The following is a 27,537-nucleotide window of genomic DNA, read 5'->3' on the forward strand; positions in this document are numbered from 1 at the left end:
GTCTCACAGATGCGAACCGACAGGCGTATTCCTCCATGACACAGACTCAGCGAACACTCTGTTTATACATTTTTCTTGAGCCGAACTCGTACAGAAAAGCAATATGCCTTCTGCTGTGTTTTACCGCATGATATTTATCTTTGTTATTCCCTGAAAAGTCTATCCATCACTTTCGATAGACAAGCGCTGGCCGTTTCCTAGATGGATATTATTAGCAGGCGGTTGAAGTAGTTGAATTATTAGTCTGTTTTGTTGTGTGTGATCTTTAGGTGTCACATAGTAGTGCGACCATTTTTTAAAAGGCTTGGTTTCGTTTTTTTATCCCTGTCAGAGGGGTAATTTACTATCCTTCCATTACATCCAGCCTTTTCCAGCAAATCGTATGAACTGAGACGCTCCGACGGTTCTCAGGAAATCTATCCCATTACATGCGCACATAAGACCCCCCGACATCCTTCTCTGAGCCAATGCTGGAGCCGACTGGCGAGCCACGCGTGTCCGACGAACACATCTCCTGCACGGCGTTTAACTGTGGGGTCTAATGCATATCATGGATTCTCCATGATTCTCTCGTGTATTTTCAAGGGGGGGGTCACGTAGATTTAAAGGGACCTCTCAGCTGTCATATTTGTTAAAGTGCATTTGATGGCTGGAGTTTCCCATGTTCAGTGTGTGTATATGTGTGTATATATATATATATATATATATATATATATATACACACAGTAAATTAGGTCATTATTTGTCATTACCGAGTATTCACTGCTTATATACACTATGCATGGTTTTCATGTGTAATGTCACCTCCAACACATGAAACTTGGCACAGTATATATTTTTTGTGCTTTAAATCGCATTGCTTTTTACTGCCTGAATCCTGGACGTTAAATCCTCTTATTACCTTTATAAGAATGCAATAAAACTTTTAATATCTTTCAGTAGAAATGAACATTGCGTTCCCTGCTCTCCCATTGGTCAGTTCGTTTAGAAGCCCCCCCCCCGCTCTTTGTTTATGTCTGTTCTCCGGTCGATGACAAGGACATCCCCGGCTATGCCAGGTCTCCGAGGCCGCCACGTTAACCCTTGTTAACAGGATTATTAATTATTCATTGATTATTAATGCAAAAAATAATCAACCATTTGTTGTTGTTTGTTTGTTTTTTTATGAATCTCCTCTTCCTGTTCAGTTCTGTTTGATTTTTTTTTGTTTTGTTATTTTTTGTATTCCTCTCTACATCTTGGTTCTGATTTTAAGGAACCTCAGGATCAGAAGTGCAGTTTGTTTTGGTTATTGTAACTCCTTAAATTCTATCGTACTAAATGACATAAAATGCCCTTATTATAACTTAATGTTCATTTTGGGGAAAAAATCATTGAAAATAATTGTTGCAAAAAAGGCTTTGTTTAAAACAAATAAAATAATAAAATGTAGCATTACTTGTGATGTGCGGGTAAGCATTTGGAGTAGATGGGTGGATCTCCAGGTTACGCAGCAATGTAATCCACATTCATACGCTGCAATGAATTGCCACCGGTCCTCGCTGCCTTGACGCAAGTGGCCCTCTATATGTGTGGTGTGTGTGTCACAGATAAACCTCATATTGATGTGTGTTGTGAATGTGTACACAGTGTAAATGGTTCAGTAACAGCTGAAAAGCTTTAAATGAAGTTTTGACATGTCTTAAAGCAGATTGTCTGACATGTTATTGTCCGTCAGTGAAGTCTAACTGAAGAGGAGTCTACATGGACCACCCCTACAGATTAGCCTTTAGCGAGAAAGTAATTGCTCCAAAAGTGTCTTTACCGTTAACCCCTTTCCCACCGGAGCTGCGTACAAAACAACATATTCTTCATGGACACTTAAGTGTTCCCAAAGAGTAATTAACAGGCTCTTTAAGCCTTTTAAGTAACAAAATGGGGGTCTCTAGAGCAATACACCACCCCCCTATTACTTGTGGTTTCATTTCCTTGACTTTGCTATACATTATTATACATTGCTATACATTGTTGTACATTATTATACTTTGTTATACACTGTGATGGTCCGATTCCATTGAGCATTTTCTGCAGGAAGAGCTTGGCTGGCCGTGTAAGGGATAGTTAGACGATGAAAGTGTTGCATTCACCATAGCGATGCATTGATATTGACGATTTCTCCACTTTTACCCAATTCCAAAAGTGTTTAATAATTTATTATTTATGAAGACCAAGGACACGGATATCATGTGAAGCAAGTTTAGTGTGTTTTGCTGTTCACGTTGCAAACCTTTTATTTCCCAGAAGACGCTAAAAGTCCTAAATCTTTACATGTGCGTAGTAAAGCATCCTCAGTGACAGAAGGCTGCGTATTTATGATTCTGACCTCCTTATGGTTTTTCTGTCTGTACAGCTGCTCCACATCTGTATCGAAGGCTGGGGAAATTGGCGCTGGTCAGAGCCGTTTAATGTGGACAATGCCGGGACGTTTATCAGAACCATCCAGTACAAGGGACGGACGGCGTCCCTTATCATCAAGATCCAGCAACTGAATGGAGTGCAAAAACAGGCATGTCATGGGCATTCCAAGGGTTAATACCTATATTACACCACCGGGGGCTATCATGTATACATATATATGTACAGACACATCTTCAATATAAGCAGAATTTTTGAACCGCTAATTAGCGTTAGTTCCTGTGTTTTATATTCTTCAATTAAGAGGAACACAATTGATCAGACCTAACAAAAGATAATGGTCTAAAACTAGAGGGCCAGATGCTAAGATATGATGTAGGAAAGGTTTACTTTACTGAGAGGGTGGTAGATAAATGTAACAGCCTTCCAGCGGAAGTGGTAGAGGTTAATACTGTGAGGAAATTTAAACATGCATTGGATAGGCATAACGCTGTCCTGAATCCAAGACAAGAGCAAAGACTTACTAAGATCTGAGTCTCTACAGCAGGATAACTAGACAGACTGGATGGGCCGAATGGTTCTTATCTGCCATCAGATTCTATGTTTCTATAATCCCCAACATACCTGTAATAACTCCATGTGTGTGTCCAGTGGGATGACACATGTTTTGTTTTCACATAATGTTAGGCTTACTGTAAACGTGTCTAGCGGGAGATATATAGGATGCTGGATATATGGCTTCTCCCACATTATTCCTTTAGATAAACAGTATTTTATATTGCGTTCCTTAAGCCATATCAGGAAGCTTTCAATCTTCTCCTTGTATTACATTTTTAGCCGGCTAGTATTGCGGTAAATATCTGATGATCAGGTTACCTTCAGGCCTGAACAATCTGGGTGTATTTCTTATTGTGTTACTCAATTCTCTGACATTCTTAGGTTTAAGGAGCCATAGAAGTCCAGTTCCCTGCCACATGTATGCTACATACATGTGCACGCTGTATGCACGCAACTGGGACTAAAAATCGTCATTACAAACATTTCATAGCATCACACGGCCACCACCAACAACTCTAAGCAGCGCAAGTAACTTGAGAGAACGTCACGAACATTACAACATGTTTTCTCCCCATTTCTTGTAGGTGACGATTTGCGGAAGGCAGGTCATCTGCAGCTACCTGTCAGAGAGCATCGAGCTGAAAGTGGTTCAGCATTACGTGGGACCCGATGGCCAGGCTGTGGTACGGGAACATTTCGACTGCTTAGCAGCCAAACAGAAACTGCCTTCTTATGTTCTGGAAAACAATGAGCTCTCCGAGCTATGCGTTCGGGCAAAAGGAGACGAAGACTGGTCCCAAGATGTATGCCTGGCATCGGATGCCGCTGAGCACAGCATGATAATTCAGGTACTGAGACTCACAGAGTCCCTCGGCTTAGAGTTCTGTGTGTCATGTATTAAAAGTTCAGCAGCATGTTGCTAACATTGTGCAGGTTAAAGGTGCTGTTCTATTCTGATATATTAAGCAAATAAACCTTTTGCTCATCTGTCATTTTATTCTGTTAGTCACATAATACCAACACAGACATAATTAAGAAGTGTTTCTGTTTCAGTGGCAGCATGTTGCGAAACAATGAAGTGTCCCCCAAAAAATTTTCACATGTTTAAAGAAATGTTTCTGGGAACAGTTTGGGAATTCAACAGTACCAAGAAACATTCTAAGAACCTAAAAAGCACAGACAATTGCATATACGGATTCATTCTTGCACAGCCCAATATGGATTGTGTGTATATCTGCTGTCTATCCATCCTATTCAGAATCATTTGGATTATTGAGAAACCTATTTCAAAAACCTATAGAAATGCCGAGAAATACCATTGGATCAAGAGAACGGAGTGAAGTATTTCCATTCACAGGTCTGGGGGTGCAGTTTATTATCTAATCATTTCAGTGTCACAATAATGTTAAGAAAATACGTGATGTTTCACCCTGCAAGGTCCGCGCCTTGATCTAGACACCACGGTATATGAATGAAGGTCTTCGCACAGGCTAAAATACTGGCTATGAGCGCGTAGAGCTTTTACCCGTGTAAAGTGCCAGTAAACGTTATAAAGATAATCTTGTCTTCTCTAGAACAGCTGAAGCTGTTTAGGGCCCCAGAACTGTGATGAAGCCGCTTGTACATGGTAAGTTACAAGCTTCTTTCTCACTGTGACCGGCAATGCCTGTTCTGCCCGCTGACAATCGCTAACCGCTCCTGGGGTGAGAAACGCTGGAGGGGATCTTAACTAGATGGTAGTTGGGGAGCTGAAAAGAGCATTCCTTATTGCAGGAGCAGAGACAGAAGGTCACTTTGTCGGCTCCCGATCGCAGTTGATTGGCTAATCTGCAGCCAATCAGCTGTCAGTCGGACAGCCACAGAAAACTATGTGCTTCTTCCTTTTCTTAAAGTTCCAACAGCAAATAAAAAGAGCTACGGATTCCATAAAAGAAGCCGGCGTTAGTCTAGAAGTTTACGGTCTCTTTAACTATAGTGCGAACACAACTGCCTTTTCTGCCATATGCAGCATGGAATCCGATTTACGATGTGTAACGACTCCGAAATGCCATCCTCTGTATTTGTTTTTTTTAGTGACTTGCGGTTCTTGTATAAACGTTTTATTTCAGTTGGGTTGAGATACATAAGTGTTATTTATATTCCCCGAGATTCTTGCTGACAGTTTCTCCCGAACGTTTGGTGTGATCAGGACGTGGTGTGGTAGCCGCGAGCGGGGAAGTCCGATCGCTGTAGGTTGCAGAAGTGATGTGTATGAGAAAATGGTTGTGCGATGCTCTCATTTACACACCCTGTGTCCCTGGCCTGTTTAGAACTTGGCAGCAGCCTTGTTCTTTGATTATGTGCTGCCGATATCATACATCTGTTCCCTCTACTGTTGATGTGTTAGACATGGATTTCCTGCTTTCCAACAAAAAAAAGGCCAAAATCTTGCTTGACAAAATAAATTCCAACCTCTCCACAGATATTCATTTGGTTTTTTAAGGTGAAGAATTTGTCCAGCAAAACTCGTATCAGATGGGTCTCGTATGAATGCCATGCATATGTCGGGGCTTCCTGGCTGCATGCCATTCTTAAGATGAAAATGAAACTCATTAACCAGCGGAATATTCTTTATAGCGCGGCACTCGAATGGTTACGCGCGTTTAAAAAAAAAATAAAAAAATAATGATAACCGTGGGACCCGTTTTCCCAGAATGATGAACATTCCTATTTTATTTTAATCAGCTTACAACTAGGTTTTATTTACTATGAGAAATAATGTATATATATGGTAGAAATAAAAAGCGCCAAAAATATGACTTTTCATTCAAAATATCAACATTTCTCCAAACTGATGTAGAGACGTTCTTATTCATACATATTCAGAATAAATATTTATATAGCACCAACAATTTACGCAGCGCTCCATACAATACATTTATTCAGAAGGTCTGACAAAGCGAAATTGAAAGACTAAGACAAACCGATGCATTGGGTAAAGAGGGCTCTGCTCGCAAGCTTACAATCTAAACGTGTTTATATGTCACAGGTGCCGTCTTCAAACAGGTCCATCATCTACGTGTGGTGCTCTCTTCTAACGCTGGAGCCCAGTTCTCAAGTGCAGCAGAGAATGGTAAGTTTTCCCTATCTGGCAATAAGTTCCTTATCGTACTGACCTTTCACGGGCTGGATGGGAGGAAGGTCGGTGCGACCTTGAAAGCCAAAATTTACTACAGCAGGCAGCTGTAAAGAGCAGAGAATAATGTCACCCTGTACTTTTTTTTTATATCTCTAGATCATGTTTAGCCCACTTTTTATCATGAGGAGCCATCTCTCTGATTCCATCATCGTACATTTGGAGAAAAGGAGCCTTGGGTTAACGGAAACGCAGATAGTTCCAGGAAAAGGACTGGAAAAAACACTACAGAACATAGAACCGGAGTTAACCCATCACCTGATGTTTCAAGCAAGGTATCTGGTGTGCCATTCCACTGCTTGTCCTTATTTAAATACATCAGTCTGTCACCGCCATTGAGTGTTACTATACACCCCATGCATATTGTTACTATACACCCCATGCATATTGTTACTATACACCCCATGCATATTGTTACTATATACCCCATGCATATTGTTACTATACACCCCATGCATATTGTTACTATACACCCCATGCATATTGTTACTATACACCCCATGCATATTGTTACTGTACACCCCATGCATATTGTTACTATATACCCCATGCATATTGTTACTATATACCCCATGCATATTGTTACTATACACCCCATGCATATTGTTACTATACACCCCATGCATATTGTTACTATACACCCCATGCATATTGTTACTATACACCCCATGCATATTGTTACTGTACACCCCATGCATATTGTTACTATACACCCCATGCATATTGTTACTATACACCCCATGCATATTGTTACTATACACCCCATGCATATTGTTACTATACACCCCATGCATATTGTTACTATACACCCCATGCATATTGTTACTATACACCCCACGCATATTGTTACTATACACCCCATGCATATTGTTACTATACACCCCATGCATATTGTTACTATACACCCCATGCATATTGTTACTATACACCCCATGCATATTGTTACTGTACACCCCATGCATATTGTTACTATACACCCCATGCATATTGTTACTATACACCCCATGCATATTGTTACTATACACCCCACGCATATTGTTACTATACACCCCATGCATATTGTTACTATACACCCCATGCATATTGTTACTATACACCCCATGCATATTGTTACTATACACCTCATGCATATTGTTATCCTTTGTATATAATATCCTTTGTAACGGACTATTATTTGAGTTAATTGCAAGGTTTGCATTGTAACATTATAATTATATTGTAACGCAGCTCCACAATAACATTAGTGATCTTTTTGCATTTGGCAAGGTAGTGGTGCTATCACTATGGCAACTAATGGAATGGTCCAATCAGCAGGGACGTTCTTTGGTTACTGGGATTACCCCGTTGCACGAGAAACATTTTTAATACCTTTGGACATAGGGGGAGAGTGGCCATTGCTTTGCAGGTACCGGTTTCTGAATATTCTGCCCGCCGCTTCCTGTATAAATACATTTTTGTTTCAGACACGCAAGTACATTTCCTAAATAACATTAAGAAATGAATATTCTGATATCGGCACACTGATCTGTTTAGGCCTCCACCCCGTTAAGTGTTTCCCAAACCTTGCCAGTTCATGTATTAAGAAATATTTCTGTAGGGCGAGGAGAGAAGTAGTAATGTTAAGTGTTTGCTCCGAGCGTGGAAATTCCTAGCTTACAGTGCATGGAGCGGCAGAAAAGAGTGCTTGCAGCATTGTGGGTTTTTATTAAAGCACATGTTGTTGCTGATAATTGCCTCCCGTTTCAAGACGTCTTAACCGTTCTTTTATTTGTGGAGTGTTTGAAAGAAGCACATGCCAAAACATTTGGGAAAGGTGAGGGTTTCCGTTCCCTGCGTTGGGATAGTGTAGTGGGGTATGACACCCGATGAGAGTTTACAAGCACAAGGTAGTTTGGAAATCCGAATAAAAAACTACATATAATATATACATTAGGCTTGTCGACCAGAATTGCCATGTGCTGAAATGCTTACGTTTTCGGTATCAGAGAAATATGAGTTAGGTGGTGCTGTGAGACCTTGACATACCTCCCAAGTGGGACCCAAATCCCTCTGTCTTCTTCTTCCTCCCTTAAAAGTTCAGAATGTTTGCATCACGGTGTTCTACAAACACAACGATCTGTATCAAGACAGCAGAACATATACATTAAACTGTCTAAATAAAATCATTCTTCTCTTTCTACCTGCCTTAGTTACAGCCGTAGAAAGGATCGCTCTCAGAAGTACGTTCTCTGTGCCTTACTTTATGAACACTGACTCTGACGTTGTTACACTAAGCGTTAAGATTTGAAATAGAATGTATTAAGTATTTCAAAGCATTTAAGAGAAATGGGATATGATAGATTTTAATACACATCTTAGGAAATAATAATGATTTTATGTCTTTTTGTTATTACTAAAAATGTAACTAAGTAGTGTGTTGCATGAAAGCTTTGTTCACCTTTTTGTTATTTTGTGTTCTTTTTATTTCCAGGGAAGAGGATGACCCCTCGCGATGTGCCGTTCCCATTTCAACCTCTCTTATTAAACAGATAGCCACAAAAACTCAGAGCGGGTATTCTGCAAGTGAGATTATTTCAGAGTTCTACGGAGATGAAAGCAGTTCTCAGCCAGAGTGGCCTTATAATAAAAAAGAAACGGAAGGGTAGGTCGTCTTCACTCACCCACCTTGCAAGTACAAATGTGTTTATGAAGCTGCAGCCTTGCAAAATAAAACAAATTAAATAATAACAAATAATTGCTATAAATGTTTCTTTAAATGGCTTTGGTCCAGGTATATATAGTATAACAAATGATTTGTGTGTTATATTGTTATAATTCCACTCTTCTTGTTTAATGCTTTATGTGTAGCTAGTGTCTTAAAGGGGAGCAGTTTATTCCAGATTACGCTTCTCTTATATTCTCTTTTTCTCTAAGTGGAAGCCGCTTAAACAATGCGGGTAGAGTCCAAGTGTGGTCAACCTCCTGCTTGGGCTGACAATAGCATTACAAAGAATGTGAGGAATGAAAATGTACATGAATGCCCTGGTTAATACCTTTGGTATAGTCAGAAGTTTGAATAAGTAATATTCAGCTCCCTCTTTAGTTGCACTTGAGTTGGGTTAGAAACTAATCCCAATTTTGTGTGTTGTGTGGTAGCGGTAAGCAGCTGGCTCAGTGGGATAGCCCCATGAGGGTGAAGCTTTCCATCTGGAGACCTCACTTGAAGACGCTGCTCATTGAACTGCTCCCATGGGCTCTGCTCATCAATCAATCCAGGTGGGACCTCTGGGTTTTTGAGGGTGAGAACATTGTGCTCCAGATTCCTGCTGGGAAAACCATCATACCTCCCAATTTCAAGGTAAATCCATCCTCCTAACCAGCAGTCTGCTAAATTACTAAACATTCAATGCTACCTTTTCAGATTATTATTCTGATGCAGGTAACATGCATTTTGTTGTATTTCTGTTTGGTGACAATCATGATATATGTTTTTTACATGTCCTGTAGTACAAATTCTTCCACTTTCTCCCAGGAGTCTGATGCTCTCTGGTTTCAGTTGGATGTTTCTCTTTTCTTTTTGTGTTTGCTATTAACTTGTAGCAGTAAGCTGACCAAAACCTAACTTTGTGCATTCTAATTGTTCTAAGCGACTGCTTTTCTTTATCTTATTGGCTCTCGTTATAAAAATGTTTAGTTTCCGTTAATCTAGTTGTAACATGTCTTATAATGCTGTGTTGTAATAATAATGATACTATTCCATATGAATACATATACAGTATTTATATGTACACTGTATATTATCATATAGCTTGCCCTCATGCTATCTTCAGACTTAAGTGAACGTGTGAGTGGTTTGTAGAGTTGAGATGATGTGTCCTTCCCAAGTGTTGAGGTTTCAGATCTTCACACTCCTGATTGACTGAGGTTCTGAACACTTGCCATGATACGGACGTTGTGCATTGCGGGGGAGACATGTATGTTGTGTAGCAAGGGCCTGACGTCACTGTCCTGCTTCATAACCAGAATGGGACACGTTGGTTTGTAAGAAGTTGTGCCACCATAATGACCTTACGGTGCTGAGATCACGGTGTGGCTGTTGAGAAGAGAATGTCAAAGCTGGGCATTGGAAACATGCAGAAGAGATCTGAGCATGATGGGAGTAGAATCCGTGCTGGTCCTACTAACCCTTGGATTATGTTTATGTAATTGCCACGTATACAAGATACTTCGTGTCACCCTGTGAACCATTAACCATAAATATCTTCATTCTGTCACTGTAAAAATGGTGCGAGAGGCCTTGTGGCCCCATGGAACTCTAGAATGCACCGGTTTTATTTGATGGCAAAATGATCACAAGATGGAAAAATGCATCCACTCCCAGTATGCCCTCCTAGGGGCATCAATAAATTTAAATAGGAATAAAGCTGCAATTGCTACCATTGCGTCCGTTTGTTGTAATGGACGTCTATACCGTGTAAGAGTTCTGGTTATGACCTCATCTCCTTTTCATCTTCACGTGGATGCACGGAGGTTTGTTACAAAGATGGGGCTTGAACATTGTTACGATACGCACTGCTGAGCGAGGAAAATCCCATCAGCCCCTCCTTTTGTGATAAAAACCAAATGTGTTCATTTTTATAGTGATCATAAACTGCAAATACACGGCAGAGTGTGAATAAACGCTGGACAAAGAGCGCCATAAGGGAGTTAACATAAAAAAAGATTTCTTCATCGATTGCAAGAAATTACAACCATTGACAACGTGATACAAAACATTTCAAAGCAACGTTTTTATAAAAGGGAAAACCAGCAGATATGGTGGGGGGATAATAACATTCTGATGTATGTATTATTGCGACATATTTGCTTTGCCCCCAGTCTCTTTCTTTGGGAAGAAGGGAAGTCCAGACACAATAGGAGAACACAACAGTATGCATCCTGAGGGCCACTGCCGCAGCTATAGGGGCCATATACTTTGTTTCTGTCTGGGGCAAAGCATAGGCTGTGGCCACAGCATCCAAGGACACATTTGTTTGAAAAATGAAGACTAAGGAAACTAATGAATTCCCCTCTGAAGCCAATGAAGGCTCGACGTGGAGAACAATACAGGAACTTTGTACTAAATACAAAGTTGAAGAAACTTAAACATATTTCAGGGGCTGACATCTTAAGCATAATGGATAAAGAGCCCTTTATCCTTTATCCAGGGTATTTTCCATTTATTTCGCATTTTATTGCACACATTTAGTCATACACGCAGTGCACTTTGTATAAGAGCAAACATGATACACTTAATAGGAATAACGCTCGTTATTATCTTTCATTGTTTTTTTTCTTAATCTTATGAATCTAGAAAGTTTTGTTAACCCCTTCTAAAGGCTAATATAAAAAAAAAATTTGAGAATATTTATTGTTTTACCTTAACGTTATCTTGAAGCCAACCCTGTTATGATTTCATAATTTCAGGAACGTTTTAGACCCATTATTTTAATCAAGTATAAAAAAAACATACATTCTGTATGATACAACCTATTTATAATAAACTGAATTTCTGGAAAACAAGAGGTTAATCTAACCCCACTCGTGAGGTTTTGAAAGAACCGAAATAGACATGGAAAATACCATCGCTGTGTCCTTGGAGGTCACGTAACAAGGTCCTCGAGGCCTTACTGAATAGGGGTTCCAGTATATTTCCCGAGTTACTGCAGGCACTTTGAACTTTTCTCCCTCGAAGTATCTGCTTTCTGTATCTGCCTGTCAAGTAGCTGTTTTTCATCACATTTCGACAACATGCTTCAGCAGTTGAATTTGTTTCTTTTAGAAGGAAGCTGCGGCCCGTAATATTTTCGGTGCTCATTGTAGGTATTGTAGCCTAAATGATGCCTACCAAAGAGTTCTGGATGCCCTGCTCTATTTCACTGACAGCCTTGGTTGTGAATGCGTAAGACGTGAAAAAACACAGCCATGGAATAACGTGCCTTTCCTCAAAACACCTATTATCTCTTTCCAAGGTGCTACTTAAACACGCCGTGTTATGTATAATCTGCAGCAAAGCTTTCCGTCACGGGAGGTGCATGCTAATTCCTTTATCGTAATTATATGGTGAGAGAGACCGAAGTGTTCAATAAAAGTTGTTTTTTTGTGTCTGTGTTTTTAGGAAGCCTTTCAAATAGGGATTTATTGGGCTAACACAAACACGGTGCACAAGTCAGTGGCGGTCAGACTGGTCCATGACATGACGTCGCCGAAATGGAAGGACGTGGATAATGGGGAAGTAGTGACCTTGGATGAAGAAGGATCCGTCGATGCCAGCATCAAACTGGGTGCATTCCCTGGACATCAAAAGGTCAGCAAAGTCTATATTTGCTGTTAATGTACTAAAATCTTCTAGTTAATCTGGAAACCTATATTTTTATTGTATCTTGTTTTAAAACAAACTTTTAACAACTTTTTAAAAAGAATTTTAAAAAGTTGTTCAACACCAATCTTCACCCATCTCCCCTTCATTATGCAAATCAGATTAGATCTCTTTCCTCTGTTTACTCCAATCGTTGCATGCCCATGGCGCTCCCCTACTTCTTCCATTTCTTGGGGTTTGAATATTAAAATGAAGTAAAATAAAATGTTCAGAGAGCGGCATGTAGGGCACCGGTGTGTAATCTGTGTGACTGTCACATTTAAATCAAGTTACGGGTTGAGGCAAGATTGAGATGTCAGTGTTCGGTGGTATCTAATGTATTTAGTGCTGGGGTCTTCCCGGTATCTGAATGGTTAATTAGTGAAAGCGTAACTGAGGAAATATACCTGAACCACTACAAACTCACAAAGAAAAATGTAATTTCTGACCCCATATAATAAGTATAAAAATTGGAAGCTTTAGGTTTTGTGGGGTCATGAGCACATTTTTCCTACAGAGATGAATGATTTAATCATGCACACTAGGAAACCTGATACATATGCTCACGATTACTTTTAATTCAGTATCGTGTGTGCGTTATCACAAGGCTATGTCACATTGGAGCAGCTCTTTCCTCCTCTGATGCAGTGCCATAGATTAGTGTCGGTACTAAGCCCTTTAGATAGCAGTGGTCCCCATAGCTATGAACGTATACAGAGCGGTCCTTTCAAAGCCCCGGATACCTCCTTTCAGAGACCCCTTAATATGTGGTGGTACTAAGGCATCTATGAGCACATATCCTAATCTCATTTCCCCTTTGGCGTTTCTCCTCAGTGAGTAGAACAAACACCTGTTCTTTTGGAGCAGTGTTCTTTTCTTTTGAGACTAATCCCATTCCTTTTCTTCCTTCTGTTTCCAAACATCCAGAAAATATAATTCCTCATACTTTCTCAAAGTCCTCCCAGCTCTTTTCCAGACGTCTCCGTTACTGGACCTGGCCACGGCAACATAACCGTCAATTTGTGTCATTTATTACCCTCTTCTCTGATTGTTCTCTTGTATGTCTGAAATTGCGGCTGTGTACTTCATCCAAATAAGTAATTTGATATAAAAGATGTATTTCTTCTAAGCATAGAACATCCTGGAAAAGGGGGAAAACAGAACATTGCTGCTGGTTTTAATTCCAGCGGCGCCGCTAATGCAAGTATATATGGTCAAAAGTTGTTTCCCCAAGAATTTTTATTAGAAAAATGGATATAGCCATATTAGCAATAGGGAAAATAGTCTTTTATGTAAGAAGTAACAATGTACAGAGCTATGGGAAAGCTGAATTTTCTTTTTAAGTTACAAGCTGCTTTCTCTGAGCAACCAACAATCACTCCCTGTCACGTAGCTAGAGGATATAAGGAATATCTCAGGTTCACTGAGGTTATTTTAAAGCTTTGCGGCCCTTTAACGCACGCTCTGCAGTATAATTTTTCCATAACTATCCCCAGTTACAGGGAAAACTTGAATTACGCACAGGAGTAATCAAATAATTGACAGTTACAATCGTCATGTTGTGGTTACATCTTTTGGATTAAGGGTCACAGATAGAGAAAGGAGTATTCGGATGTGGCAAATGTATCAACATTGTTAGACGTAGAGAATGCCCATCAAAGTCGGAGACTATTGACCAGATTCTGCTTTAATCTTTTATTGCGTTACCATCATAGACACGTTACTAACACACTGCTTTTAGTGGTAAAGATAAAAAATGGTGGATGCTGAGAACTGCAAACTGCATTTCAGTGGAAATAGATCCATGTTTGATTAGTTATTACTTTGGACCTTCGTCATCACTTAGTACTAATGGTAGATTGTAGAGCAACAATATAAGCCATCAATGAAATAACTAGAAGAAGGTATCATCTCACTTCTTTTATTATGCGGTATGAACAGGACAGGCTCTCCAGGGTTGACCCTTCACTATGCATAGTTACAGATTAAAGGACATAACTGAGTGATAGGGAGATTCTGAATGTGTCAGGTTATGGTCCAGCACACATACCTTAAGACCCTCAGGGTACAGGAGATCACCCTGCTTAAACATGGGATATAATGTAAGGGGCACCAGCACCACTGTCAAATATGGGGTTTTAAAAGATGCATGTTCCAAGGCCTTGCACGTTTGACATCTGTGTGTTTTTCAGCTCTGCCAGTTTTGCATCACATCCATGGTTCGAAACGGAATCCAGATTTTGCAGATTGAAGACAAGACATCAATTGTCAACAATACTCCGCTGAAGATTTATTACAGTCCACAGATGTCCATCTTCCCGCAGCGATCAGAAGAGGAGGTAGGACTTGGTCGTTACTCATTTCTTTGAAGGACCAATCTTATTTTGATTGGCTGAAAAACAGTAAATTGTGGCTAAAATAGTACTTTTCTTAAGCTTGACTACGTAATGGTTGTCCCGCTCATACGTTATCTGTGACGGGAGACACAGGTCAACTAACTAGAGCGGGGCTTTTCAACAGCTGTGTGGAATCTGACCAATACCACATGCGTGCTTGTCGTCTTCTGCATGTATCTGTCTACAGTATGCTATAAGCACAAATATTTTTTGAAAATAATTGTATTTCACCTGTTACTTAGTCAAAAGCTGTACAGCAAGACCTTTCTGTGAACTATGTTTAAAGCCTAAGGAAAAATGATATCTTTGTGCTCTGTATTGGAAATCTGGCAGTTCTTCAACAATCCAATGTTTGGCTTCATATGTCCAGCTCATAATAATAAGTCAACCCTCTGCAGACTGAATCATCTGTTTCTTTTAATCAAGCTTATCATTTTTGTCATTTTATTTATTTATTTTTCCTTCCAAAGTATGTGCCTGTACCAGATAGCACTGTTTTCACCATCAGCCCGGTCGGGGAACATTCCAATGCGAAATCCAACGCGGTTCCATGCTGGGACCTCGTGTCGGACTCGGTGCACCCAACTGTAGAAGCATCGCCCCTACAGAAGTACCTCCTGCTGAGCCTCTGCCCGGGTGTTGGGGCTGGCAGTGCTGAGTGTTGGAGCCAGCCTGTCATGATACGTCAAGACCTTCCAAGGCAGAGCGTGGCGGTGCCCGTGTCCGACTATGGAGATAGCGACTTATGCACCAAGTATGCCAATACCAGCATCTGTTACCCCTCTAACATTATACCCTCCTCCCCAAAATAATAATAATCAATTAATGGTGAAACCACATACCTGACAAAATGAGTATACCTGAAGGATATATTATACATTACATTAACATAAAGGGATGCATCACATAAAGATAAACCAATTTAATATTTGTATCCATCCTTTCGCGGCCACTATCCTCATTGCGGGGCATAGGGATATGATGTCATATCATAGTGCTCACTGTCTCAGCACTGCTCGACACAGTCCTCCATGGTGTAAATGGGCCAGTTGGGGAGACCAGAGATCTCGCCTGTACCTGGCCCATTAAGCATGCATTGACATATAATTAGCTTAAGTTCTCCACATCAGCTGCAACCCTTGCCAAGTTGTCCCTAAGGAACAACTTGGGTTGCCGAACATTTGTGACCCTACTGAAAATAACATGCGTATTATAGTACATATACAATTATTATGTATTCTCTATATGAATATGATATTGATGTTGACCTTTTCTCCCTCTTAAGGGCTGTAGTGATGACCTACCAAGAGCACCTTGGAGTTACTTACCTAACTCTCACAGAAGATCCCAGTCCTCGCATTATAATTCGCAACAGGTGCACGGTTGCATTGCTGCTGAAGGAAAATATTAAAGGTATAGAATCTCCTTTTTTTAATCCTCAACAACTCTACCTCTCGGCACCTTCTGGCCCACACAGTATGCGAGTCCTTTGGTAATTCACTGATTTCCAAAATGTTGTGGGTGACATAGAATGGTACAAACATAGATACCCCAGAATGTAGGTAAATAAAGTTTGTGCTCACACAACTACATAAGTATGTGGTGATAAACCTCAATAATATATGCTATGAGTGAATGTGCCTGATCGATACAGAATGTCATATCTGCTACAATCCTGTTCAAAACTCTCCTGAATTATTTTTCCAGATGCTCCGCGATTTCCAGTGTATTGCAGGAAACTTCCAGCCGAGTGTTCGGTCCATTACGAGCTTTATCACCAGCTGGCGGGCTTTCCTGACTGCAAAACCAAAGATGTACTTCCGAGCATTTTTCTGAAAGTATTGTCAGATGAAAGCGCAGCAGAATGGAGTGACATGATAGACATCAGTAACCTGGGCACTCAGGTAGTAACGCTTCCCCATGAATTAGCCTGGTACATCCATCCATGGGGAACTGCTGCCTATAGTCACAGTGTTCACGTGCTCGAAGATGTCAAAACTATAGTGTTTAAAATTGCAGCATTGGGGCTGTCAGGAAGAATAGACGTGTATTATTAGTGACATTTCAGCGGCTCAACTCTTCCAGGTTTCATTGGGGATATGTAGCTAATAGAGACTTAAGACATCTGCAGTGAGTATGTGTCTGTAATACATAATCCCCTGTTTAACAGAAACATAAATTGCACTGTGTATAAGTTGCTGAATCCTTGAAGTATTAAACAGTTACCTGCTGTGTTTTTAGGTTGTGTTTCTGACCGGCTATGGCTATGTGTACGTGGATGTTGTTCAGCACTGCGGTACTTTGATCATCACGCTTGCACCAGAAGGTAGAGCTGGCCCTGTGCTAACAAGCCTCAACAGGTAGGAATTACCTTGTTTAACCTGAAAACAGCAAATAAGCTAAAACCTGCTGGGCTCCAAGCAGATGCGCTACCTAAATATATGCTGGTAACGCTGGGAAGTTTTAAAGATATGTCTAATAAAATATTTGTGTTTATAGAACCCCAGAATGTGTGCATAGAAGTTCTGTTACACTTCTGCTGCACCACAAAGAGGTCATAATGTCTGAGATGTGTGCTAACACTCCATTCTCTCATGTTTTCCTTGTGACATTCATTGGATATAAGATCTTGGATTGGATAGCTGTGGGACTCTTGAGTATGAACTCAGCCTTTGGCAATTGTACCATTTGCCTTAAAACAGCCCCAATTGCACCGATTGCACCAATTGCACATACCCCACTGCTCCATTCAGTACCATGGACAGAGGATGAAAGATATAAGCCATGGTAGCAGAGGTCCACCAATATAAGCTGCTGATGGGTAGATCTGTTTGCCAATCTGATGGCAAGATGTTTTTCCCTTCTTTTTTTATATCTAGAGCAGTACATTAAAATTTATCCTAATCAATAATCAATCGTAGGGACTTGTAGATCAGAAATCCATGTGGACGTTTTTTATTTTTGTGTGTACATTCTGTTCCTTGACCGCTTTGTGCACATTAGCAGTAATTACCAAGGTCAGACTCCTGCATCACCTGTCCATGACACTCAGGACGTGAGGCCTCCAAGTGTGAATTGTGTACACAGTATATTTCTAAAACGCCCTGCTAATTCCATTCCAACCGACGACTGGAAAACATCGCTCATCGCCAGGGCTTTACTTGGCATTTTCTAGCTAAGGCAAGGGCAGCTATTCATGCCTAAAGCAACCGTACTGTGACGGTGTTAGTTGTCAGTTGGGGCGACAGCGTAGAATCTTTCATCATTTTAACTAAATAAGTATATCTCTGCATACAGTATACAGTGGCCAGAGAATCATGGCTTCGGGACATCTTAGCATCTGTAGGACTACAAAATTTGTATTCAAGTATGAAAACCGTGGTCCCACGGGTGTTGAATTGCTGCGAATGGCCATCTAATAAGTATACAGGTCCATATTTCCCAAAGTTCTCGTTTTCCACAGAAGAGTCCACAGGGAGTTCTGCCAAGCAGTCCCACCGTCCTGCTGCCTCTTATAAAGCTCAGCCCATAGAGATTCCCAGGTATTATGGTGAGAAACGAAAATGACAAAAAAATAAAATACATGTCAATATGGACAGCCTTGCTGGGCAAGGTGACAATGCTGTTGAAGGATTCTCGTGTGTATACAGCAGGGGTGTCCAACCTGCGGCCCTTCAGATGTAGTCCTGCAGCAGCTGGAGGGCCAGAAGTTGGACACCCGTGCTATACGGTGTTCATATCACCATCCAAACAGATGCATTTACGCTCTTCTGCTGAGTTGAAGGCGCATAGCTCATGTACATATTTATAAAATGATGGATTATTTCCTCTTCCACAGGATGCAGAGCCAGAGGATTGTGTATAAACTCTTCATCACCCAGCTCAGTCTTGGAATTTTAGATGATGTTACAAATTACAAGACTTCCTCAGAGCTTTTACGCCTCACATTAGACAACGTTTACCTTCACATGGCTCCAGTCAGCAGCTATCTCCGGCAGCCGTGTCGAGAACTTCAGTCTGATATTGTAAGCTGCGTGCCGTTGTTCTACAGCTTGGAGGTGTACTGTGGAGACTTACAACTGGATAATCAGCTGTATAGCAAGTCCAATTTCCATTTCCCTGTCCTGGTTTGCCAAGTAGAAAGAAGTGACAGTGCTAAATGGCCAAAGTCAAATCTTTATGTGTCAACAAAAGAACTTGAAGACTACAAGGAAAGTTCCTTCCTTAAACTCTTCATTACCTTATCTGTAGAACAAGATGTGTATGATCTGAATGAACTAAGCTTTGAACTAAAGCCTTCCCGGCTTTATGTTGAAGATACGTTTGTCTATTATGTGAAGACCCTGTTTGACACTTACCTTCCAGAAAAACTACTAGAGGGCACGGTGAAGATTGCTGCAGCTAAGACCTCTCATACATTGCCAGAACAAGTCCAAAACTATGCATCTGCCCTCGTCAGTCCAATTAAGCTCAGGAAACTAACAGTGCAGCCCGTCAACCTCTTAGTTAGCATTCACGCTTCACTAAAACTCTACATTGCCTCAGATCACACTCCGTTGTCCTTCTCCGTGTTTGAACGGGGACCGATCTTCACCACTGCCAGGCAGCTTATACACGCCCTGGCCATGCATTATGCTGCTGGTGCCCTCTTTCGAGCAGGTGAGTTTCCGGAATATGTTACTCGCTACGCGTGTCCTACAAAAATCACTGTTTTTAATTTGGATTGTACTATCAGTATTTTTATAGTTTTCATGAGGCATTGTGGAAAGACATGGGAACGAGCACAACGTTGAAATGGTAGAGATGGGTCTTCTAGTTCTGCCTTATTTTTGCCCTTTCTTCTTCAAACAAAGCTGTATGGAAATGTATCTGAAAAGTTTCATTTCAAAAACTACATAGAGGCCCCTCTGCGTTCCCGATGTTCATGGGCTTATTATTTTAAGGGATGTAAAATGTAAATTATTCCATTATTCTTTAACCTCTGACTCTGAAAAGGTTGATCTAAAAGGGTGGTTTACTTTATGTGCTTGCAAGAACATAACCGTCACCTGATGCTAAACCATGTTCATTGGCACATATAAATCTCCTTTCATCTCTCCGGTAAATGCTAAAGACACAAGTCTAATCTTCGCACACACAAGCATTAGAGACTGGTGCGAAATACCAAGGCATTCTGTGACTGTAGCTGACCTGACAAGCGTGCAGTGCCCGGAGATCAGTAGTGAAGAAATGTCCTTAATTAGCAAGGTATTATGCTTAGCGCTGTCGTGATGGACCTTGTTAAGGGTCATTGCTCGAATTAATGTTAAACCTTGATTTTCACACACGTCACTGCAGCGCTGAGGTGTAAATAAGCCTGGCAGCTCAATACTGGCTTTAACATTTCCTCTGCCTTGTGTAGTGCTGCGAAAGTAGAGGCTTTTGGACATTAACATTATCTAAAAATGTGATATACAGAGTTTGACTTAGGTTAGATCATGGAATTACCATATTTGCTCGATAATAGGACGAACTTGACGTCCCCGGAAACTTTGGATCTTAATGAGAGTAAAATAGGAAAGACTTAATGGGGAAACATCAAAACCACTGTTTTTTTACTTTCATTGCTCTCTCACACACACTCTCACTCACTCTCTCATTCATTCGCCTACCACTTGCGTGTCCATGTCTCCTTTTCCTCAGCTGTGCTTCTTTTCTTGCCTCTTTTTGCTTTTTCTCATTGTAACGGGTTCACCAAGAGAGCTGTAGTAACTCCCAGAGATCACCCACATGTATCCTCCTCTTGTCCCCAAAATCACTTCCAGCACCAGCCAGCATGCGCACCTTGGAACCCTGCTATGTGTACCCAATAAGTAGACACAACTACCTTGAATTGAGTACAGCAGGAATGAACATTTTATTGTTGTAAAACATAGACTCATTTAGCCACAGAACTGCATTACCATAGATAAACAGTTACCTTTAATTCCCTGACAGTAATCCTATTGATGGGATTAGTTAAACAATGAAGTTCCTACCTGTGCTATCTCTGTTTGTCAGCCAGGCTGGAGCCATCTCTGAGTACCTTGGGGCCCCTGCATGACAGGTCATTCTGTCACATATCTCCCCATGTCAGGGTTCGTGTACCGGACCCTGACGAAGTCACTCACCTGAGTACCCACTAGTTGCAGGTACCAGATCCAGCGACGCGCCTTCTGCCCTCTCCGCATCCAGCGGGACTGCTTCTAGAGGCGTGTGCGACCCCTCAGCCAACTTTATGCGTCCCCGAATGGAGACGGCGGGGGAAGCGCCTGGATGATGTCACGCTCGGGGGCATGGTATCCCCTCGAGTGGCAAGTTTAAAACCCAGCACTGCGTTTAGCTCAGTGCTCGGTTACTTTGCCGAGTACGGTGTTCCTATTGTTATATTTTTATTCTTGTTTTATTTTTGATTCCTGTTACCGAACCTGGCTATTCTTTCGATGTTGCTGCCTTCTATTGTCCCAACCTTGGCTACTAAACGCTGTCCTTCAATCTTTGTGTACCGACACTGGCATCTGATTTTGACTACGCTGATCTCTGTGAACCTGACCCCGGCTAAGTGTACCGGTTACGCTGCATTTAGTTTAATTGACCCTGCTTGCCTCTCATCTCTGTGTTTTCCTGCATACTGGACTCCTCCATCTCCCCCAACCTTACAGCCCTTTAAAAAGAAGAACTCTTCCACAAACTCGTATGTCAACTCTCCCTTTAGTGAATAGACCTCTCTGAGCCATATTTAGAGAGAATGGGCAAGTGCTACATGCGGGGCGTTGTACAGAATCATTCTGTTGGTTTCCATGGTGATTGCTCTGTATTTAGAGTGTAGTCTGGGATGCATCATAGGGGAACATAACCTGGTGTGAATCATAAAAGTGACAAAACGGAACCTTATCTATCACTGTTGTGTAACAGAGAGCAATGCTAACAGCTACTGTGCATCACTGACCCCATGGTGCAAAGCAGTATGGGAACTGTAGTCTTCACAGCCAGATGGCCACTGCCTATCCATCACCTATAAGGTGCTTAAGAAAAGTGACAAGAACACAGCTGCCTTCTGCTATTTAACAAATGTGACCAAACAACCCAACAAACGCACAACACTTTGAGTTATTTTGGCCACATTTGTTAAATAGCTGAAGGCAGCTGCGTGTTTGTCACTGGTCCACGTTCGTAGTCCATCTAATGGTGTTTAATCGAGATCCTTTGACCTATAATGTTACATCCATGACAGCTACTTGGTCCTTGGGATGCTTGAATATATGAGGTTTCTCACAAAGTTTTGTGGCCAGAACTTTTTTTTTCTAACATAATAATCCTAAAGGCAATTTGTAACAAATAAATACTTTTGGGTATGAATAAAACCAACATCATATTAACATATTTTTTTGTACTTAGATCATCGCATATAATGGTTTCACATGCTTTTCAAAAAAAAAAAAAAAAAAAAAGAGAGACCACAATAGAACATCGCAGAACATGAGAATTGTTAGTGCAGCTGAGACAAAGCAGACATGTACTTATGCCAGCTTTCTAATGAGGACCCCGAATAAAACGCTAAAGCAGATACAGGAACATTCCTCCTTTACAGCGTTTACCGCTGCCTTTTTGTTTTTGGGAGGATAATTAGCTGTGTATGTGTGCCTCTCACACACTCCTCGCTGGATTCCGGATACGTTCCAGTTTCACATCCACTGGCCGTGAGCTTTTATCCATCCTAAGGTGACCCTCGCCAAAAGCAATCCTCAGCAAACACTCGGAGCGAGGAGCTAATCAGCGGGAGGATGTCACTGCTTTACACAAATGGAGATGAAGTAAAACAGTTATTTGGCAATGAGGCTTCTCACTCAAATCAGCCTTTTTCCACTAGCACTTAACCCTTTAATGCCTCTGCTTGCGATGCCCTTTGAGCTCTTACTGAATTGAAGGGGTTGGGAATGGCACGCACTTTTTGGGCTGCGTGGAGAGGAAAATGATATGAATGAAGATAGACTAAAGGTGTTAGTGGTAGATTTTATATTACAGATAATCCTAATCCTAGCAATCAGATAATCCTAACCGTCACGGTAATTGTTACGTCAAATAATACCGAATTACCTCGACATCCTAGCCGTATGAAGAGTGCTAATCCTAACGTCACAATCACATAAGTGTGAATCGCAGATAACCCCGTTTTACAATTTTATAAATTCTTATGGGAATTGAATATTGATTATTTGCTCAGAAATGTTTAGTCATTGGAGCATGTTATCATACCTCCCTAGTCACCCTCTTCATATGGGCCAGTCCCTCTTTTGACTAAAAGTCACAATAATGGCAGTCAATGTGTTTAAATGGCCTTTAAACCACTTCCCATAAAACAGGCGCATTCTTTGGCCATTTCAGGTTTTGTGGGGTAGGTGACACTGGCCATTTTTTAAAGATTAAATAAACCCTCCTTACTTCACATCCATAGACACCTAAAATGAACCGGCAACAGCGGATCATGCAGTCTGTTTCACGTTCAGATCTCTTTAGATGGCCGGTGGGATATTTTCTGCCCTCACTAGTGAATTTACTCACAGATTTAATCAGAGAAGCCACGCCGGGTTTATATCTGCATCTTATAAAAGAGATTCCTGAACCAAACACACGCGGCTTTTCTTTTACATTTATGTAAAAGCGTGTAATATGAGGGTGTGAAGGGGAGATGTTCTAAGGGCAGCTGTTAGATAAAGTAGACGTGATAGTGCAGCGGATTTAGTACTTTGCACAAAGGGTAAATTCCCACCACCCCTGAGTGCGAGCAATACCAACATTACAAGGACCTTGTTTTGCTTTCGAGTGCTCTGGTAAATGTCCGAAATGTAGTTTTGGATTTGGGAAGGGGGGATATGATGTGTTATGCATTCCCCGCTGATAGTATACTCTGATGAGCTGTCACACACTCTCAGTAAGGGGTAGAACACAGAGCGAGGTCAGCATCTAGGAGCAAATGGATATATGCTCTTACGGGGCTGGGGCTGTGTAATGTGAGGACGTACCCGCATAGCTTTATCCATAGTTGGCATTGTTAGCGTAAAGGCTCGTTGCCATTTCGTGATACTTCCCCCCCCTCCATCATCTCAAATGGCCAAACAGAAACCATCCATCTGCACCCATCTACTTCTCATCCCAAACACCACCACCCTCGAAACACACCAATAAAGACTGTATCTTGCAGGGTATTCAATGGAAATTGAATTTGTTGGTTTGCCTATCCATTAATTTAAATCACTTCACTGTAACCATCTACCACTTCTGCTGGGGGACTTTTCCACTTATCAACCAGCCTTTCAGTAAAGCAAAAATGATCTGACGTGGTTAATCAGGATAGACGGTAGAAGTGACTCACCGAGTTTCATTTCTAATTCATTTAAAAAAAGAAAAAGCGATTTTATGTGAACAGACCGTGGGCATCCACAGATCAAATGTATACCAGTATAAAAAAATCTTGAGAGATAAGTCCCTTGTGGGACTATTATTATTGTTTGGTTTTTATGTTGCCGTTATATTTCACAGAGCCGTAGGGACTCTTTCACAAGATAAGGAGTTTGGGGTAACAATGCCCTTTAGCGTTAGACACCCTGGAATCGTGGGCTCTTCTCGTTGTGTAGGAAGACGCACTCATCTCTTTTGAAGGGTTAACATGTTTTCTGACAAAAAAAAAACCCAAACCTCTGAAGATACAGAACAAGCCTTTCTGTCTGCACGGGGCAAAGGCAGCAGACTCACTTTGCCGAGCTAAGTGGTGCTTGAGGTCACACGCTGGCCAGGAACGTAGGATCTTTGGCAGATATTTCTGGAACTGAACAGAATCCTTAGAAAAGTCGGTAATCTACGGACCCAAACTGCAGCCCATTCCACAAGAAATGCCATGTTGGCATCGTAAATTGTTTGTTTTTAAAAAGCTCCACTCAAATCAGCCTTTTATCTCCAGCACTTGTGGAATATTGTTCTAAGTGCTCGGGCGATTCCTGGCACAGAACTGGGTGTCTCTGGCTTACTGGCCACGGTTTGTATTAACGATTAAGCTGTACTTTGGGGCTATTTGCTGCGGGTTTGATGGTCTTTGTTAACGTCTGACACCCCCTCAGTGAATCTCCTTTGAGTCCTTACAGGTATGTGTATTAGCTGTCAGACGGGAAAACTGATACGCTTTGTGTTTTTTCTCACACTAAACTATACGGATTGTGTTCTCCCCAGGCTGGGTGGTTGGATCTCTGGAAATACTTGGAAGTCCGGCAAGTCTTGTGAGAAGCATCGGTAACGGAATTGCTGACTTCTTCAGGCTCCCGTATGAAGGACTCACTCGTGGCCCCGGTGCATTTGTTAGTGGGGTCTCTAGAGGCACCACATCTTTCGTAAAACACATCTCCAAAGGTATGTGAGAACATATTGCCTTAAAAACATTGCCTTTATATAGCAGGGACTGGTTTCCCTAAAACAGAAAACCCAAAGATGCAGTGACAACCAAGAAGCTCATGTGGGTTGGCCACTCATGATACACAACATCTGGCTTAGTAAATACATTTTAGTGCAAGCAGATTTTTTTTGGCAGGGTTCTTGGCAGCTTTAACTTCTTGTTTGCCATCTTCCATGGTACGAAGAAACTTTTGAGGTTTTTTTTCCCCACTGAATGCCTTTAGTGGCACGGCCACAGCCCGGGCTGTGACCCCTCCCCTACATGGCCACTGCCCGGCCTGACTCCTCCCGTACACGGCCACAGCCCGGCCTGACCCCTCCCGTACACGGCCACAGCCCGGCCTGAACCCTCCCGTACACGGCCACAGCCCGGCCTGACCCCTCCCGTACACGGCCACAGCCCGGGCTGACCCCTCCCGTACACGGCCACAGCCCGGGCTGACCCCTCCCGTACACGGCCACAGCCCGGGCTGACCCCTCCCGTACACGGCCACAGCCCGGCCTGACCCCTCCCGTACACGGCCACAGCCCGGCCTGACCCCTCCCGTACACGGCCACAGCCCGGCCTGACCCCTCCCGTACACGGCCACAGCCCGGCCTGACCCCTCCCGTACACGGCCACAGCCCGGCCTGACCCCTCCCGTACACGGCCACAGCCCGGCCTGACCCCTCCCGTACACGGCCACAGCCCGGCCTGACCCCTCCCGTACACGGCCACAGCCCGGGCTGACCCCTCCCGTACACGGCCACTGCCCGGGCTGACCCCTCCCGTACACGGCCACAGCCCGGCCTGACCCCTCCCGTACACGGCCACAGCCCGGCCTGACCCCTCCCGTACACGGCCACAGCCCGGCCTGACCCCTCCCGTACACGGCCACAGCCCGGCCTGACCCCTCCCGTACACGGCCACAGCCCGGCCTGACCCCTCCCGTACACGGCCACAGCCCGGCCTGACCCCTCCCGTACACGGCCACAGCCCGGCCTGACCCCTCCCGTACACGGCCACTGCACGCTGATGGGGGCGGATCCAGAGCCAGGCCTTGGGTGGGGCACTCACACTAACACAAAGACCCACACACACACACACAGTCACTCAACACTCACACACATCCAGGAACTAACACTAGACACTCAACACTAACACGGTAACACTAAGACACTCACACTAACATGACTATACACTCATACTTACACAGACATTCACACTAACACACACTAACATACTCTGAAACTAACACACACACATCCAGACACACACACTAGCACAATTAGACATTTAACAGTAACACACACCCAGACACACTAATGTGCCGAGACACACACACTAAAACAAACATCCAGATGCTAACACAACCAGATACTCAAACTAACACACAGATACTCACACAAACACATTAATCCCTTAATGATAAAGCCCGTACATGCACTGTTTTCAATGGGCTTAGGGACCGCCCATTGTTCTTAAGGGGTTAACATACCCAAAAACACACTTACCCAGACTTGCATATACAAAGGCTAACATCCCCAGGCAAACACAAACATACCCACACACACACACACTAACATAAATAGACACACATGCTAACATACCCAGACACACAAACCCATCAGATACAACTCAAGGCATACATGGTCAGGTCTACATACCCCATAAACGGCCACAGTCAGGTCTACATACCCTATACACAGTCAGGTCTACATACCCTATACACAGTCAGGTCTACATACCCTGTAACCCGGTCAGGTCTACATACCCTGTACACGGCCACGGTCAGGGATGATAAGATATTATTAGTGATGTTGCATGCCAAATGGGTGTGGCTAGATATTAACTCCACCCAGTCCAGCCCATTTTTCATGTTTCACTTTTGAACAATCTGTCACACAAAATTAATCTCATTTATTAGAACATGAATGTGTTTGTTGTGCCAAGGAAAGCACATAACCCTGCCCTGGCCACATCTTTAGCTATAAGTCCCAGAAAATCATTTGACTAATATCCCCGAGCCCTGTTTTTGTCTCCTGGTTTTAGTTGACAGGAACCATTCGTTGAGTTGATCGTTGACGTAAATACGGTATATATAATATATATATAATATATAGGTGCAGCCTGGGCAGGACCTAGTGTGCTTTATAGAATTTCGCTTGTGACCAATAGGCGTATCACCAATTAATAG

General features: G+C 42.3%; 1 protein-coding gene across 1 annotated transcript in view; it reads left to right on the forward strand.

The window, feature by feature from the left end:
- Nucleotides 1–27,537, forward strand: part of LOC149305589 (intermembrane lipid transfer protein VPS13B-like) — a 383,703-nt gene that overhangs the window by 342,504 nt on the left and 13,662 nt on the right. The window contains exons 43-56 of the mRNA XM_089477585.1: nt 2,390–2,545; nt 3,537–3,800; nt 5,981–6,064; nt 6,227–6,402; nt 8,598–8,768; nt 9,263–9,464; nt 12,264–12,452; nt 14,696–14,842; nt 15,370–15,653; nt 16,185–16,312; nt 16,607–16,803; nt 17,141–17,259; nt 18,738–19,558; nt 25,142–25,318. Coding sequence (XP_089333711.1) covers nt 2,390–2,545; nt 3,537–3,800; nt 5,981–6,064; nt 6,227–6,402; nt 8,598–8,768; nt 9,263–9,464; nt 12,264–12,452; nt 14,696–14,842; nt 15,370–15,653; nt 16,185–16,312; nt 16,607–16,803; nt 17,141–17,259; nt 18,738–19,558; nt 25,142–25,318 — 3,115 coding nt within the window. The remainder of the gene's footprint in view (nt 1–2,389; nt 2,546–3,536; nt 3,801–5,980; nt 6,065–6,226; nt 6,403–8,597; nt 8,769–9,262; nt 9,465–12,263; nt 12,453–14,695; nt 14,843–15,369; nt 15,654–16,184; nt 16,313–16,606; nt 16,804–17,140; nt 17,260–18,737; nt 19,559–25,141; nt 25,319–27,537) is intronic.

The sequence above is a fragment of the Sceloporus occidentalis genome, unplaced genomic scaffold, assembly GCF_023333645.1.
Source record: "Sceloporus occidentalis isolate IW3139 unplaced genomic scaffold, rSceOcc1.0.p SCAF_11, whole genome shotgun sequence".
Classification (NCBI taxonomy): Eukaryota; Metazoa; Chordata; class Lepidosauria; order Squamata; family Phrynosomatidae; genus Sceloporus; species Sceloporus occidentalis.